Source organism: Amblyraja radiata, chromosome 27 (assembly GCF_010909765.2).
Source record: "Amblyraja radiata isolate CabotCenter1 chromosome 27, sAmbRad1.1.pri, whole genome shotgun sequence".
Classification (NCBI taxonomy): Eukaryota; Metazoa; Chordata; class Chondrichthyes; order Rajiformes; family Rajidae; genus Amblyraja; species Amblyraja radiata.
In genome coordinates, this window is record NC_045982.1 from 11,655,846 (window position 1) to 11,669,137 (window position 13,292).

The 13,292-nt window shown below is 43.1% G+C and overlaps 1 protein-coding gene across 2 annotated transcripts in view; it reads right to left on the minus strand.

The window, feature by feature from the left end:
• Positions 1 to 311: 311 nt before the first annotated feature.
• The window catches only part of mfsd2a (major facilitator superfamily domain containing 2A), a 59,985-nt gene continuing 47,004 nt past the window's right edge, over positions 312 to 13,292 (minus strand). For both annotated transcript variants that reach the window (XM_033045139.1, XM_033045141.1), the window contains exons 9-14: positions 12,968 to 13,051; positions 9,874 to 9,957; positions 7,931 to 8,043; positions 5,444 to 5,587; positions 3,422 to 3,598; positions 312 to 664 (exon numbers count right to left, since the gene is read on the minus strand). In XM_033045139.1, coding sequence (XP_032901030.1) covers positions 610 to 664; positions 3,422 to 3,598; positions 5,444 to 5,587; positions 7,931 to 8,043; positions 9,874 to 9,957; positions 12,968 to 13,051 — 657 coding nt within the window. In that variant the 3' untranslated portion in view covers positions 312 to 609. The remainder of the gene's footprint in view (positions 665 to 3,421; positions 3,599 to 5,443; positions 5,588 to 7,930; positions 8,044 to 9,873; positions 9,958 to 12,967; positions 13,052 to 13,292) is intronic.

Genomic DNA, 13,292 nt, shown 5'->3' on the forward strand with positions numbered 1-13,292 from the left:
AACCAGACGGTGGTGAATCCATGGTAAAATAAATTGCTACAGATGGCAGTGGAGGCCAAGTCATTGGATATTTTTAAAGCAGATTGATAGGTTCTTGATGAGTAAGCATGTCAAAGGTTACACAGAGAAGGCAGGAGAATGGTGTGGAGGGGGAAGAATAGATCAGCCATGATCAAACGGCAGAGCAGACCTGATGGGCCAAATTACCTAAATCTGCTCGTCTTATGATCTTAAAAATACATTTTGGTAAGGCAGTCTGTAAATTAGCGTGTTGCGTCCATGTGAAAACCCAGAATAATCAGAGATCAGTCAGTGATTTAGTATTTTATTGCCAACTAATATTTTAATTCAAGTATATACAGGACATTGAGATTTATATAAATTTACATTAGACCAAGCTATCTGTATAGCTTTCTAAATTAGAACAATATACACTGTACAAATTCTATGTTCAGTATGAATAGAATGTAAACATATTAAACAGTGTGGAAAAGGTTAGCTTGAATCCATATGTTTGGAAGTCAGTCTTCTATGGGTGACTTGTCGTTTTCGCATTTTAATGCAATGTACACTGTACAAAAAAAAGTCTTTCATATCTGTAAATATTTGTTATACAATGCTGCAGCGTTCCTTTGTATCTGTTTGTGAAAGTTGGTCATCATCTCTGCAAGGAAGGAAGCAAAACAATGATGCAAGTCGTCACTCAGTGCGCAATTTGTGTGTAGTTTAGAGGAACAGCACGGAAACAGGCCCTTCAGCCCGCTGAGTTTGCACCGACCAGCGATCCCTGCACATTAACACTACCCGACATACACCAGGGATAATTTTACATTTTTTGCCAAGCCAATAAATCGACAAACCTGTACGTCTTTGGAGTGTGGGAGGAAACTGAAGATCTCGGAGAAAACCCACACAGGTCACAGGGAGAACGTACAAACTCCGTGCAGACAAGCACCAGTAGTCAGGATCGAACCCAGGTCGCTGACACTGCAAGGCAGTATTCCTACTACTATGCCCTTGTGTTGCCAGAGAAACACTTAACGCAGGTCTGCCATATTCGTCTCCCACACTATCGCCCCCTATTTATACATCAATTGGTAGAGAGCTAAACAATGCAAGAACAACCATGTCATTTTCTAAAAGTTGCAATTCATGACCAATGACTAGGAAAGCCCAGGTTAGACAAGCTGTGGAAACAGCAAATATCTGCCCAGTCACTCTTTCCATTGTGGCTACCCTTAAGTTATGGAACAAGCTACCAGGTAGGAACTGTAACACCATTAAAAAGACACTTGGACAGGTACATTGATAGGAAAAGTTTAGAAGGATGTGGGCCACGTGGGCAAATGGAAGTAGCGTAGATAGGGCATCTTGGTTGGCATGGGTGAGTAGGCCGAAGGGCTTGTCTCCATGCTGTATGAATCTACGACTAAGTTCAGCAACTTTGGTTAACAAGACCATTGGTTAGACAATGGTATGCAATGCACTATAATCAAACTGTTTATTCTGCAGCTTTATAAAACCAAAACACAAAACTGTAGGTGAGGGAAATCCAATGTTTAAAATAAAATTAAAATTCTGTATATTCATAGTTCTGGAACTGATTTATCCACCTGTATCTGTATCAGGTCAGGAATTAGAACACAGAACAGTACAGCATAAGAACAGGACCTTCGGCCTATAATGTCCATGCTGAACATGATGCCAAGACCATTTCTTATCTACTCGCGCATGATCCATATCCCTCCATCCCCTGCATGTCCATGTGCCTATCGAAAGCCTCTTGAACGCCACTATCATATCTGCCTCGACCACCAACCCTGGTAGCGTGTTTCAGGCACTCACACCCTGTGTAAAAAGTTGCCCCGTACATTTCCTTTAAACGTTACCCCTCTCATGTTAAAGCTATGCCCACTAGTATTTGATGTTATTTACTGCTATTAAAATCTAAGCAACACTAGTTGACACGTTGAGTTTTAGTTTAGTTTAGAGATACTGCATTGGATCAATCACCTGTTCACACTAGTTCTGTCATCCCACCCGCTACACACTATCGACAATTTACATAAACTAATTAACCTACAAACCCTCACGCCTTTGGGATGTGGGAGGAAACTGGAGCACCCAGAAGAAACCCGCGTGGTCACAGGAGGAACGTGCAAACTCCACACAGACTGCAATCGAGCTCAGGACCAACCCACTGCATTGCCCTAAAATGTGTATCTAGTGGGTAAATATCACAACGTCACACCCTCCCATAGGCCTAAAAGCAGAATCTTAGTCAGTTCTAATGTAACAGTGAATCTAGATCCTTCCTGCACCTTCGGAACCTCACTACCAGCGCACGCTGCCCCCGGGACGGTTGCTATGGAGAGGAGACGGTTGCCCACCTCTTTGCAGAGTGTGGATTTGCAAAACGAGTCTGGAGAGGTATGAAAGGGTCCCTGGAACGATTTATCCCGAACAGCTCCGTCACAGAGGACTCTGTGATTTACGGACTGTTCCCAGGGACACATTCAGAGACTGACATCGAGTGCTGCTGGAGGGTCATCAACTCGGTGAAAGACGCTCTTTGGTCTGCCCGAGCGTTGCTCACCACCCAGCAGAGCGAGATGTCCGTCGGGGAATGTTGCCGACTGGCCCATTGCAGACTGCAGGAGTACGTGCTAAGGGACTCGCTGAAGCTTGGTGCAGCCAACGCCAAGGCTCGGTGGGGGAGGGCCACAGTCTAGGGTCCTTCCGCTGCTGGACATGGGGGGCACAGTATGGTGGAGACGCCCCTCAAATTAAATTAAGGGAAGGTATCCCACGCCAGGGGGCCACATGAGTGGCACGGGTGGGGGACATTTTTTGTGGAACTTGAAATGTCAGATGGAAATTTTCGCACTGTATACACATTGTATATATTTATTACTTGGACAGGGGCCACAGAGTGGCACTGGTGGGGGACTGTTTGGTGAAATTTGACAAATGTAAAAAAATTGTACTGGAAAAAATTTGTATAGTCTCCGAAAATGTCGGATGAATTTTGTTTGAATGGTTCAGGAATTGTATATATTTACCAATTGAATAAAGTATATTTTGAAAAAAAAAAAAAAAAGTGAATCTGGGACAGCAAATTCTCAAATGCCACGTTTAACTGCATTAAACACCAACACTTCATCCAGTTTACTCTTTAATAATGGCGAGCACTGATGGTTACTTTTACTGCTGAAAGCCAGTCTTCATTTAATGGATGGCGACAGTGGAATCCAGGACAAGGCTGCCCTAGGCTTAGGGGAGACTTATGCATTTGCATACCTAGGGTTCGCAAGCAAAGAATGTCACTGTGCCTTGTCACATGTGACAATGAAGGATTCCATTCCAAGTCAAGAAAGGTAAAGGCAAGAATGAAAATGAATTTCCTTCTTCACAAACTCACCGCAAGTCTTCAAGTGCTTTCCTGTTCTTCATTCTAATTTCCTCATCAATTGGGTACAATTTAAAAAGAATCAATCCCAGTATGATTAAGAATATAGGTGCTGGAGAAACCAACATCTTCAGAGTCAGATGCACTGCATCAGGCTGTTCACATCCTCGGGTCAGGTAACCTGCAAAACTGTACGAGGAAAATATAATGAAAACATAGTCCCAGTGATTGCTTGCCACAGCTTTCAGCAGGATATCCAAGAAGCTATCTTAGTTAAGATGAAATCACGTACAAGTCAAAAATGTACTGGATTTGGCGTCAAGCACTGGACATTAGATTAGAATGTTTAATCACATAGTAGCTGGCAAAATACACACAAGCTTTGAGAAAGCTTAATCTTTAAAACAGACAAGGCAGAATAGCGATAATGTGGCTGCCTCACCAACAGTCTGTCTGTCCTTTCTTTTTTTATGTATGTGTTTTTTTTGTATGTGTTAAAAAATATGTTTTGTTTTATGTGAGGGGTGGGGAGGGGGTTGGAGGAAACTTTTTTTCAATCTCTCACCTCGATGGAGATGCGATTTTTTCCCGTATTGTATCTCCGTCCCCACTGCGGCTTAACATCGTGGAGTTGGCGGTCTTTCCTGGAGACCGACCCGGAGCTCCAAGCCGCGGGAGTCTGCGGGACTTTAATATCGAGGAGCTTGCGATCCCTTTGCCGAGGATCGAAGCTCCAACCGCGGAGCCTGTGGACGTAACATCGTGAAGCCTGCGGTCTCTGGTAAGAAGAGGCCGACTCGGGAGCTCCATGCCGTGGAGAATTTGAACCGCCCCGACACGGGAGTTTCGATCACCCCGCGGGAGCTTCGATCGTCGGCTGTGGGGGTTTTGATCGCCCCGACTGCGGGTGGGATGACTGCCCCGACCGCGGGAGAACAAAGAGGAAGAAGTTTGAACTATATTGCCTTCCATCACAGTGAGGAATGTGGAATCCGCTGTGGTGGATGTTTATGTTAACTTTTATGTGGTTGTGTGTCTTGTTGCTTTTCATTAGTATGGCTGTATGGCAACTCAAATTTCACTGGACCTCAACTGGTACATGTGACACTAAACTGACCTTGAAACCTTGAATTTTTTTTTGCAATTGTAGTTGCGTAGAAAATAAATTAAAGCATAAAGATGCGCCAAAGGCATCGTTTTCAAGGGTGATAAAAAATATCACCAAATCAAAGGAAACCATGTGTTTGATTCCTATTGATCACCGGATCACAAATGATCACTAATAATGTGGAATGACTAAGTTAGAGTGATCATATAATTTTCTTTTTATATCCCCCAAATTAAATGGTACAGCGGGGTTTGAAACAGAAAATAATTTCATGATGACCAATTTGGAGCCTTTCTACAACAAATTTTAGATTTAAAATATAACTGTACATTTGCTTACAAGCTAACATGTCAGCCCCCTAAAGTATTATTTTAAAGCTGGTTGAAATTAAACATGCAGAATCTGCATTCACCAGTGTCCCGATTATTGTACACATCTAGTTTCCTTATTCAGCTCTTCATAATTCATCGGAGCTGAATTAGGCCATTTGGTCTATTGAGTCTATTCTGTCATTCAATCATGACCGATCTATCTTTCCCTCTCAACCCCATTCTCCTGCCTTAGATCATAAGTGATAGGAGTAGAATTAAGACATTCGACCCATCAAGTCTACTGCCATTCAATCATGGCAGATTTATCTCTCCCTCCTAATCCCATTCTCCTGCCTTCCCCCCCCATAACCTCTGACACCTGCACTAATCACAAATATATCTATCTCTGCCTTCTCCCTGTATCCTTTGACACCCATACTAATCAAGAACTTCTCTACTTTAAAAATACCCAAGTACTTGGCCTCCACAGCCGCCCGTGGCAATGAATTCCATGGATTCACCACCCTCTGGCTAAAGAAATTCCTCCTCATCTCTTCTAAAGTTAGTCTAACGGTATCATATTCTAAAATGAGAGAGTAAATGAAAGCTACGCACTCGAGGCTCAGTGTGGATATTCCAAGGGACACTCCAGATGCAAACTTGGTGAAGAAGACATAGAAGGAGTAAAAAATTGCTTCATGTCCCATGGAGTCTGGATTCTTCAGTCTGAAATCATCAACAACATCGGGCAACATGGACCTGTTAAGAGGGAAAACAGGGAATATGTTTAACATTGAATATCGAGTGATATAATGGGTTTTAATTCCAGTTTTACAGCACCAGTATTTGTGAATGGTGAAATCTTGAAAAGGCATCAGAATTCTTATTTATTTTCTTTTACTTGACTGAATGTAAGTTAAAGCATAGTCAACACAACAATCTTTTGTATATGGATGATAGATACAAAGTGCTGGAGTAACTCAGCCGACAGTATTTCTGAAGAAAATGGAAAGGTGATGTTTTGGGTTGGGACCCAAGTGATAGGAGCAGAAATAGGTCATTCGGTCCATCAAACCTACTCCATCATTCAACCATGGCTGATCTATCTCTCCCTACTGCTCCCCATAACCACTGACACCCGTACTAATCAAGAATCTATCCATCTCTGCCAGAATATTTTGCATGTTGAATTTGTAATAAAGAACAAGTAATACAATTAATATTCAGGCTTCGCCATTTATTATCCAATATTTTAACAAACAAGAAAAAATACTTTATGTTAAATAGATAGATTAACATGCTGCCCTATTTGGTTTTTCTCATTGTTCAAAACAATCTTAATTTAATGCGGAACAAAGCCTGCGATTCTGATAAAGTTCGATTAATGATCATTATTGTTTTCAAGGAGAGGAGGGTAGGAATCGCTATCCTGTAATGAAACTGGTATTTTTAATCATCACCATGCATGAGGTCTCAAGTATGTGGAGCATTCTCTAATGTACCAACATCAATTCAGGAGTAGTTTGGTGGGGGTGCTGAAGAGATTGTATAAAATGCCTTTGTTTTGCAGGAATGAAATGATTAGCTCTGCCCACTCTCACAGCCCAGCTACTAATAATAATAATAATGGATGGGATTTATATAGCGCCTTTCTAATACTCAAGGCGCTTTACATCGCATTATTCATTCACTCCTCAGACACACTCGGTGGTGGTGAGCTACTTCTGTAGCCACAGCTGCCCTGGGGCAGACTGACGGAAGCGTGGCTGCCAATCTGCGCCTACGGCCCCTCCGACCACCACCAATCACTCACACACATCATCGCAGACAAGCACCCATCGTCAGGATCGAACCAGGGTCACTGGCGCTGTAAGGCAGTAAATCTACTGTGGGCGAGTAACACAGAACCTCTTTTAAAATGGTGCATACTGGCACCATCAGCTTGCCAATCATCGGCGAAGAGCTCATCAAGGGTTACAGCGGTAGCTTTACTGCCTTACAGCGCCAGTGACCCTGGTTCGATCCTGACGGTGGGTGCTTGTCTGCGCTGTGTTTGTACGTTCTCCCCATGACCTGCGTGGGCTTACCCCGGGATCTCCAGTTTCCTCCCACACTCCAAAGGCGTACAGGCTTGAAGGTTAATTGGTGTGGTAATATTGTGAATTGTCCCTAATGTGTGTAGGATGTCAGTGTGCGGGGATCCCTGGTCGGCGCGGACTTGGTGGGCCGAAGGGCCTGTATCCTTGGTGGGCTGAAGGGCCTGTATCCATGCTTTATCTTCAAAACGAAAAACTAAAAATAACGACAGCGCATCACTTGCTGTAATGGAAGCAGCTCCACTTGGTAGCTTCGCTTCTGAGGTCCATTTTTCAACAGGGAACACAATAAGCTCAATGTAACAGGGCACTTTCTTCCAGCAAAACTCTGCAATGAGTGTGAGATGATGCTTGTGCAGAGACAGATACAAAGTGCTGGAGTGACTCAGTGGGTCAGGCAGCATCTCTGGAGAAAAAGGATGGATGATGCTTCAGGTTGGGACCCTTCACAATGACAATAAATTGAATTGTATTGTATTGATGGTTAATTGGTGTGGTAATTGTATTGTATTGATGGTTAATTGGTGTGGTACCAGTCACTTCACACTCATTGTATTGTATTGTATTGTATTCATCAGATTTGAAAGCAGAGGGGAAGGAACTGGAGGTAAGAAAAGGAAAAGGCCGAAACAAAGCATGACCAAGGAAGGGTGGAGCCCATAATGGTCCATTGGTGGCTGGGGAAGAAGTGTTAATGAAGGGATACAAGGATGTGAAGAGTGGATTTAGAAGGATGACTAGGCTGGGGGGGGGGGGGGGGTAAGGAAAGAGGGAATGCAGGGGTTATTTGAAATTAGAGAAATCAACATTCATACCGGTGATAGACACAAAATGCTGGAGTAACTCAGCGGGACAGGCAGCATCTCTGGAGAGAAGGAAGGGGGACGTTTCGGGTCGAGACCCTTCTTACTGCTGGATTGCAAACTGCCCAAGTGGGTCTATTACTGAAGCAGAACGACAAAGCCAGTCACAATAGTCGGGCGTTGCTGAGAAACTTTTCACTTACCATGGCAACAGGAAAGCAGCAGCCACGCTCACTCCAGAGGCAAATGACACAACATAGGCCACGATTAGGTTGGCCTTCACCAGAACGTTCAGGATGAGAAAAGGGACTGCCGACTGCAAAGGAGCGGAACAAAAACATGTTGACATTAGAATTCTATTGGAGACCAAGGGAATACTGCATAAATTAACTGTGAATGTAGCAATGGTGCTATTGTTCTGCTGTTCCGTATTCTCCTTTGAGGCGTGGTAACTCAGACACAATGGCCCTGATTTCCCACCACTGTGCTCACAGCCAGTCACTTCACACTCATTAAACTGAGCAGAAGTGACACAGCCAGCAAGTGGTAAACTCGGGTCGTCTTCTGGAGTCAGATAAAACTGGTCAAGCATGCAATGGATCAGGATATAACGGATTATTCTTTTTTTTAAATAAAGAAAAAACAATGATCATCTCCAGAATGCAAAATGGAGAGTTTGACCAAGGACTTAAACGTTGATCCAGTATTTGAAGGGTAAAGACTGGGATCGTAAGCTCCAGTTGAAATTGCCAGCACTGCATTTGAATTGTTTAACTTCAATGCAGTCATTGGCGGTAAGTCACTATTGGGCCATGAAGCAACTTCTAAATAAGCAAAGTGATCTGATAATATTTTGAAAGAGGGCACATGGAAACATACAAGATCCACGTCGACAGCCTTGAATTGGCGATAGAGCAGAACACAATTGCGATCATTGACTGCGCAGTGCAACCCAGTGTGCAATATTGATGTATGCTTGGCTCTGTATCGCTATTCATCTTGATCGTTATCAGGACCTATGCTAACCCTATTATTGATCATTTGGCTAATACTGAGATTGGGCAATTGTAGATTTGTTCAAGGTACAATTAGAAAAGGATCTAATTTATTTCTTCCTAGTTTTGCAGAGAGAACAACAAAATAATAAAGGACAATAATAGACGTCTACAGATAACATTTTCTCTAGATGTGATCGCAATCTTTTACTTGATTGAATATTAATTGAAAAAACAGGCAATTCAACAATTTTTTGTATGTTGAAGATGCTGGAGTAACTCTGTCGGTCAGGCAGTGTTTCTGGAGAAAATGTTCAGGTGATGTTTTGGATTGGGACCCTTCTTCAGAATATTTTGCATATTGAATTAGAAATAAAGAACAAGCACCACAATGCTCCAAACCATTAATATTCAGCCTTATCTCTGATCTGCACAGAATGAAGGCCAAAGGGTACACTCACTCTCCGCCTGGACTACTGAACTCATCAGCCAGAAACCAGAACTAAACTTCTCCTCAATATAACGATTCTGGCCAAGAGGATCATCAGCCATGAATGTGAAATGTTTTCCCCCTTTAATATATCAGCAACCCAAGATGGCGCTGAAGTCAGGCCAATCTCTGCATGCTGGTCCCTGAAATAGATCTGCAATCATTCATTACAATGACTCCACTTTTCTAAACCTATTCCCTTTATCCTGTGGGTAGACACAAAAACCTGGAGCAACTTAGCGAGTCAGACAGTATCTCTGAAGAAAATGGATAGGTGACGTTTTGGGTTGGGACCCTTCTTAAGTAAGTGATAGGAGCAGAAATAGGTCATTCTGCCCATCAAGTCTCATCCATCATTCAATCATGGCTGATCTATCTCTCCCTCCTGCTCCCCATCACCCCCGACACCCGTACTAATCAAGAATCTATCTATCCCAGCCAGAATATTTTGCATATTGAACTTGTAATAAAGAACAAGCAATACAATTAATATTCAGGCTTCGTCATTTATTATCCAATATTTTAAACAAACAAGAAAAAAGACTGTATGTTAAATCGATAGATTAACATGCTGCCCTATTTGGTTTTTCTCATTGTTCAAAAGCAAGCAGTAACATTTCCCGCAAGCCCACTGCGCAATAAGCACTGTGGGTAAACTTACAGAGATGCCGACGTACACTGCAGTTTTCTTGCCAAACCTGGTCAAAAACCACTGCCAGAAAGGGATGGTCAACGTTGCGGAAAGCTGTAAAAAAAAAAAAGAGTGAAGTTATTGTTTATTGCTTCACAAGTCTGGATACGTGGACTTTGAAATCGTACACTGGTGAATCATTATGCAATGCTGTTCGTAAAGTGACCGTCTTGTCTTTAAAAGACTGACTTGGGAGAAAAGCAAGCTTGTTAGAAAGTGGAGGCACTTGCAGATGCTGGTTTTGTGTTTGCAGAAACGGTGGCGAACAGAGTACAGTCCCCTATCTGCTGAGACGGCAGTCTCACATTCAGTTCTAAAGTGGAATGGCTCTTTCCAAATTCAGAAAGAGGTCTTATTTGTATTTTTGACACTACTATCACCATAACCACAAGCGGCAGGATGAATAAATGTAATATTCTGCTATTAATGTAATAAATTCTGCTACTTGACATTTAGGTCCTTGGTTACGTTTAGTGGCAATACTTAACTTTCTACCTAATATGGGCCTGTCACCGACTGCCAATCTTACAGCATAGCCACCAGTCAAACTGGTTGTGTGTATAAGGGAGTAAGCATTTCAGGATTATTTAACCATCATTAAGTTTTTTAGAACAGATTGCATCTATAAGAAATCGTTATATGCCCCATCCTGTAAAAGTGAAGATCCCGATAGAAATAATGTGACTTTGTTCAAATCAAAACTTCATTTTCTCCTCAGCCTGTGGTTACTGATGATCATTTGAAAGACAGAACTTTCAACAGAATGGAGTTCACTGCAACTCCCTCCTTTTTCCCATGACTAATGTCTTGCAGCACCTCTTAATAAGAATCACTGCCAGAATTTCTCCTGTCATCCCCCCCCCCCCCCCCCCCCCCCCCCCGCCCTTGTTTCAATGAGATGTTTTTAAGCAGGAACAGACCTGCAGTATTCAAAAGCAGGCACAGCCTCCTCGCCACCGGTCTCCCACTCCTCCCATCGACCCACAACAATCTAGTGCTGACAGTTACATTGTGTGCTTAACTAAATGCACACTTATCTGCATAAGGTCCTTGGAAAAATTGTTTTCATTCCAAAAGCATTGCGTGTGAATTGTCCATTATAAAACTGCTATTGAGAAATGATAATGAAAAGATCAGAATACTGGAGGACTATGAAAAGGTCTCCAACTCTGCTCCCAGGAGAGCTACGAAACAAGTGTTCATGCACTCCAGACACTAGCTGGCTCCGACTTAGTGTCTCTTACTCTGAATTTCAATGATTTCCAGGAACCTTTGTTCAGCTTTGAATTCAACCAGGCGCTTTTGAAAGCATTATTTTCACTGAAGAAAGTGTCTCTCCCTCAATGGGGCTGGTTTAACAGAATACACATGCATCTATCTCTCTGTGTGTCGGGCCGACTGGGAATCACCACAACAAAGACATTACTGTTCAGCTCAAGAACACCCACGACTTCTTCACTATCTGCTAAATACAGACGCTTCTATTTACAACTGAAAGGAACGGGGTTGGCCACGCAAAGTTGTTCATTATAATCTTATGCTACTTAAGCACATTTAGAAATTATAGAAGTTTGGGGATATCTGCAGGTTTAGAAGGCTAATGAAGGAATTCATTACATTCTGCACCAATGCATATTCTCTGCAGCTCGAGCTGCCCTGGTGCTGTGGCCAACAGATGCAATTAAAAATAAAATGGATAAAGTGGCCCTTTAGTTTGGTTTAGTTATTTTAGTTTCGAGACACAGCACGGAATCAGCACAGCCCACCGAGTTCGCGCCGGCCAGCGATCCCCGTAGTTTAACACCATCCTACGCACTAGGGACAATTTACAAATTTTACCAAAGCCAACTAGCTAAACCCGCGCCGCTTTGGAATGTGGGAGGAAACCAGAGCACTCGGAGAAAACCCGTGCAGAAAACAGGGAGAACATACAAACTCCGTAAAGACAGTACCCCCGTCATCAGGATCGAACTTGGATCTCTGGCGCTAAGGCAGCAACTCTATCGCTGTGCCATTGTGCCGCCACTTGTGCTTCATGAACTCAGTGGGGCAGGCAGCATCTACAGAGGGAATGAACAAGTCGATGGTGCGGGTCAGGACCCTAATTCAGATTGATGAAATAGAGAGGAGAAAGCTGAACAAGAGAGGAAAGAGTAGGGCAAAGCCTTGCAAATGATAGGTGGATAGAGGCGAGGTGGGGAGTGGGGGGTTGATTGGCAGAAGGGTGGAGGCAGTGACAAAGGCTAGAGGTAATAAAGGAGACATCAGAAGGTCAGAATCGAGCGACACAGTGACTGGTGAGGTTGCTGCCTCACAGCGCCAGAGACCTGGGATCGATCCTGACTTGGGTACTGTCTGTGCGGAGTTTGTACATTCTCTGTGGCCATGTTGGTTTCCTCCAGGTGCTCCGGTTTATTCCCAGATTCCCAAGACATTGGGGTTTGTAGGTTGATTGACCCCTTTAAATTGCCCCCAGTGTGTAGGGAGTAGGAGGAGGAAGTGGGATAACATAGAACTTGCGTGTGAGCGGGAGATCGATGGTCGGCGTGGGCTCTGTGGGACGAAGGACCTGTTTCCATGCTGTATCTCTGAACTAAAGGAGGAAAGGGAAGGAGTGAAATATAAAGCCTTGTGATTTCCGTTGATCACGTTGATGGTCCAAATGGGAACAGTCACTCTCCATTTTACATCGAGTTGAATTAAAGTTCTTGGAAGCGAGAGGTTTCAACTTAAGCACATTTCTGATGTGACTGCACTTTTGAAATGGTTTATTTTTAAAAACAACTTGCTTCTGGGATTGGACACAAAAAGCTGGAGTAGCTGAGCGGGCCAGACAACATCGCTGGAGAAAAGATCTCCTTTTCTCCAGAGGTGCTGTCTAACCTGCTGAGTAACTCCAGCTTTTTGTGTCTATCTTTGGTTTAAACCAGCATCTGCAGTTCCTTCCTACACATTGCTTCTGGGATTAGTTCATTGTGGTAGTGAACTGCTTAAATGACACCACCCTTTGTTTTTTCCCTCCTGTACACAAACAATGTCCTTTACACAAACATCTGATTCTTACCATGATAACCAGCAGAATATTTTGGAAGTCGTTTGGGAAGCCCAGAGTGTAGGAACAGTACAGAGCATAATTCCCTTCCAGCAACTAAAAGAAGAAGATATTTTGTGTAAAATAAATTTATACAAATCATGAATATATAACAATACAAGTGACTGAACCTTGGACCCTTAAGTGTGTTTTTTCTCTTTGTGGAGGATTTAAACATTAGCAGAAGCAACAAATTAAAATGTCCTACTTTCTTTTCAATTTCCCTTCCTCAACTTCTTCGCCTTACATAGAGTCAGAGTCATACAGTGTGGAAACAGGCCCTTCGGCCCAACTTGTC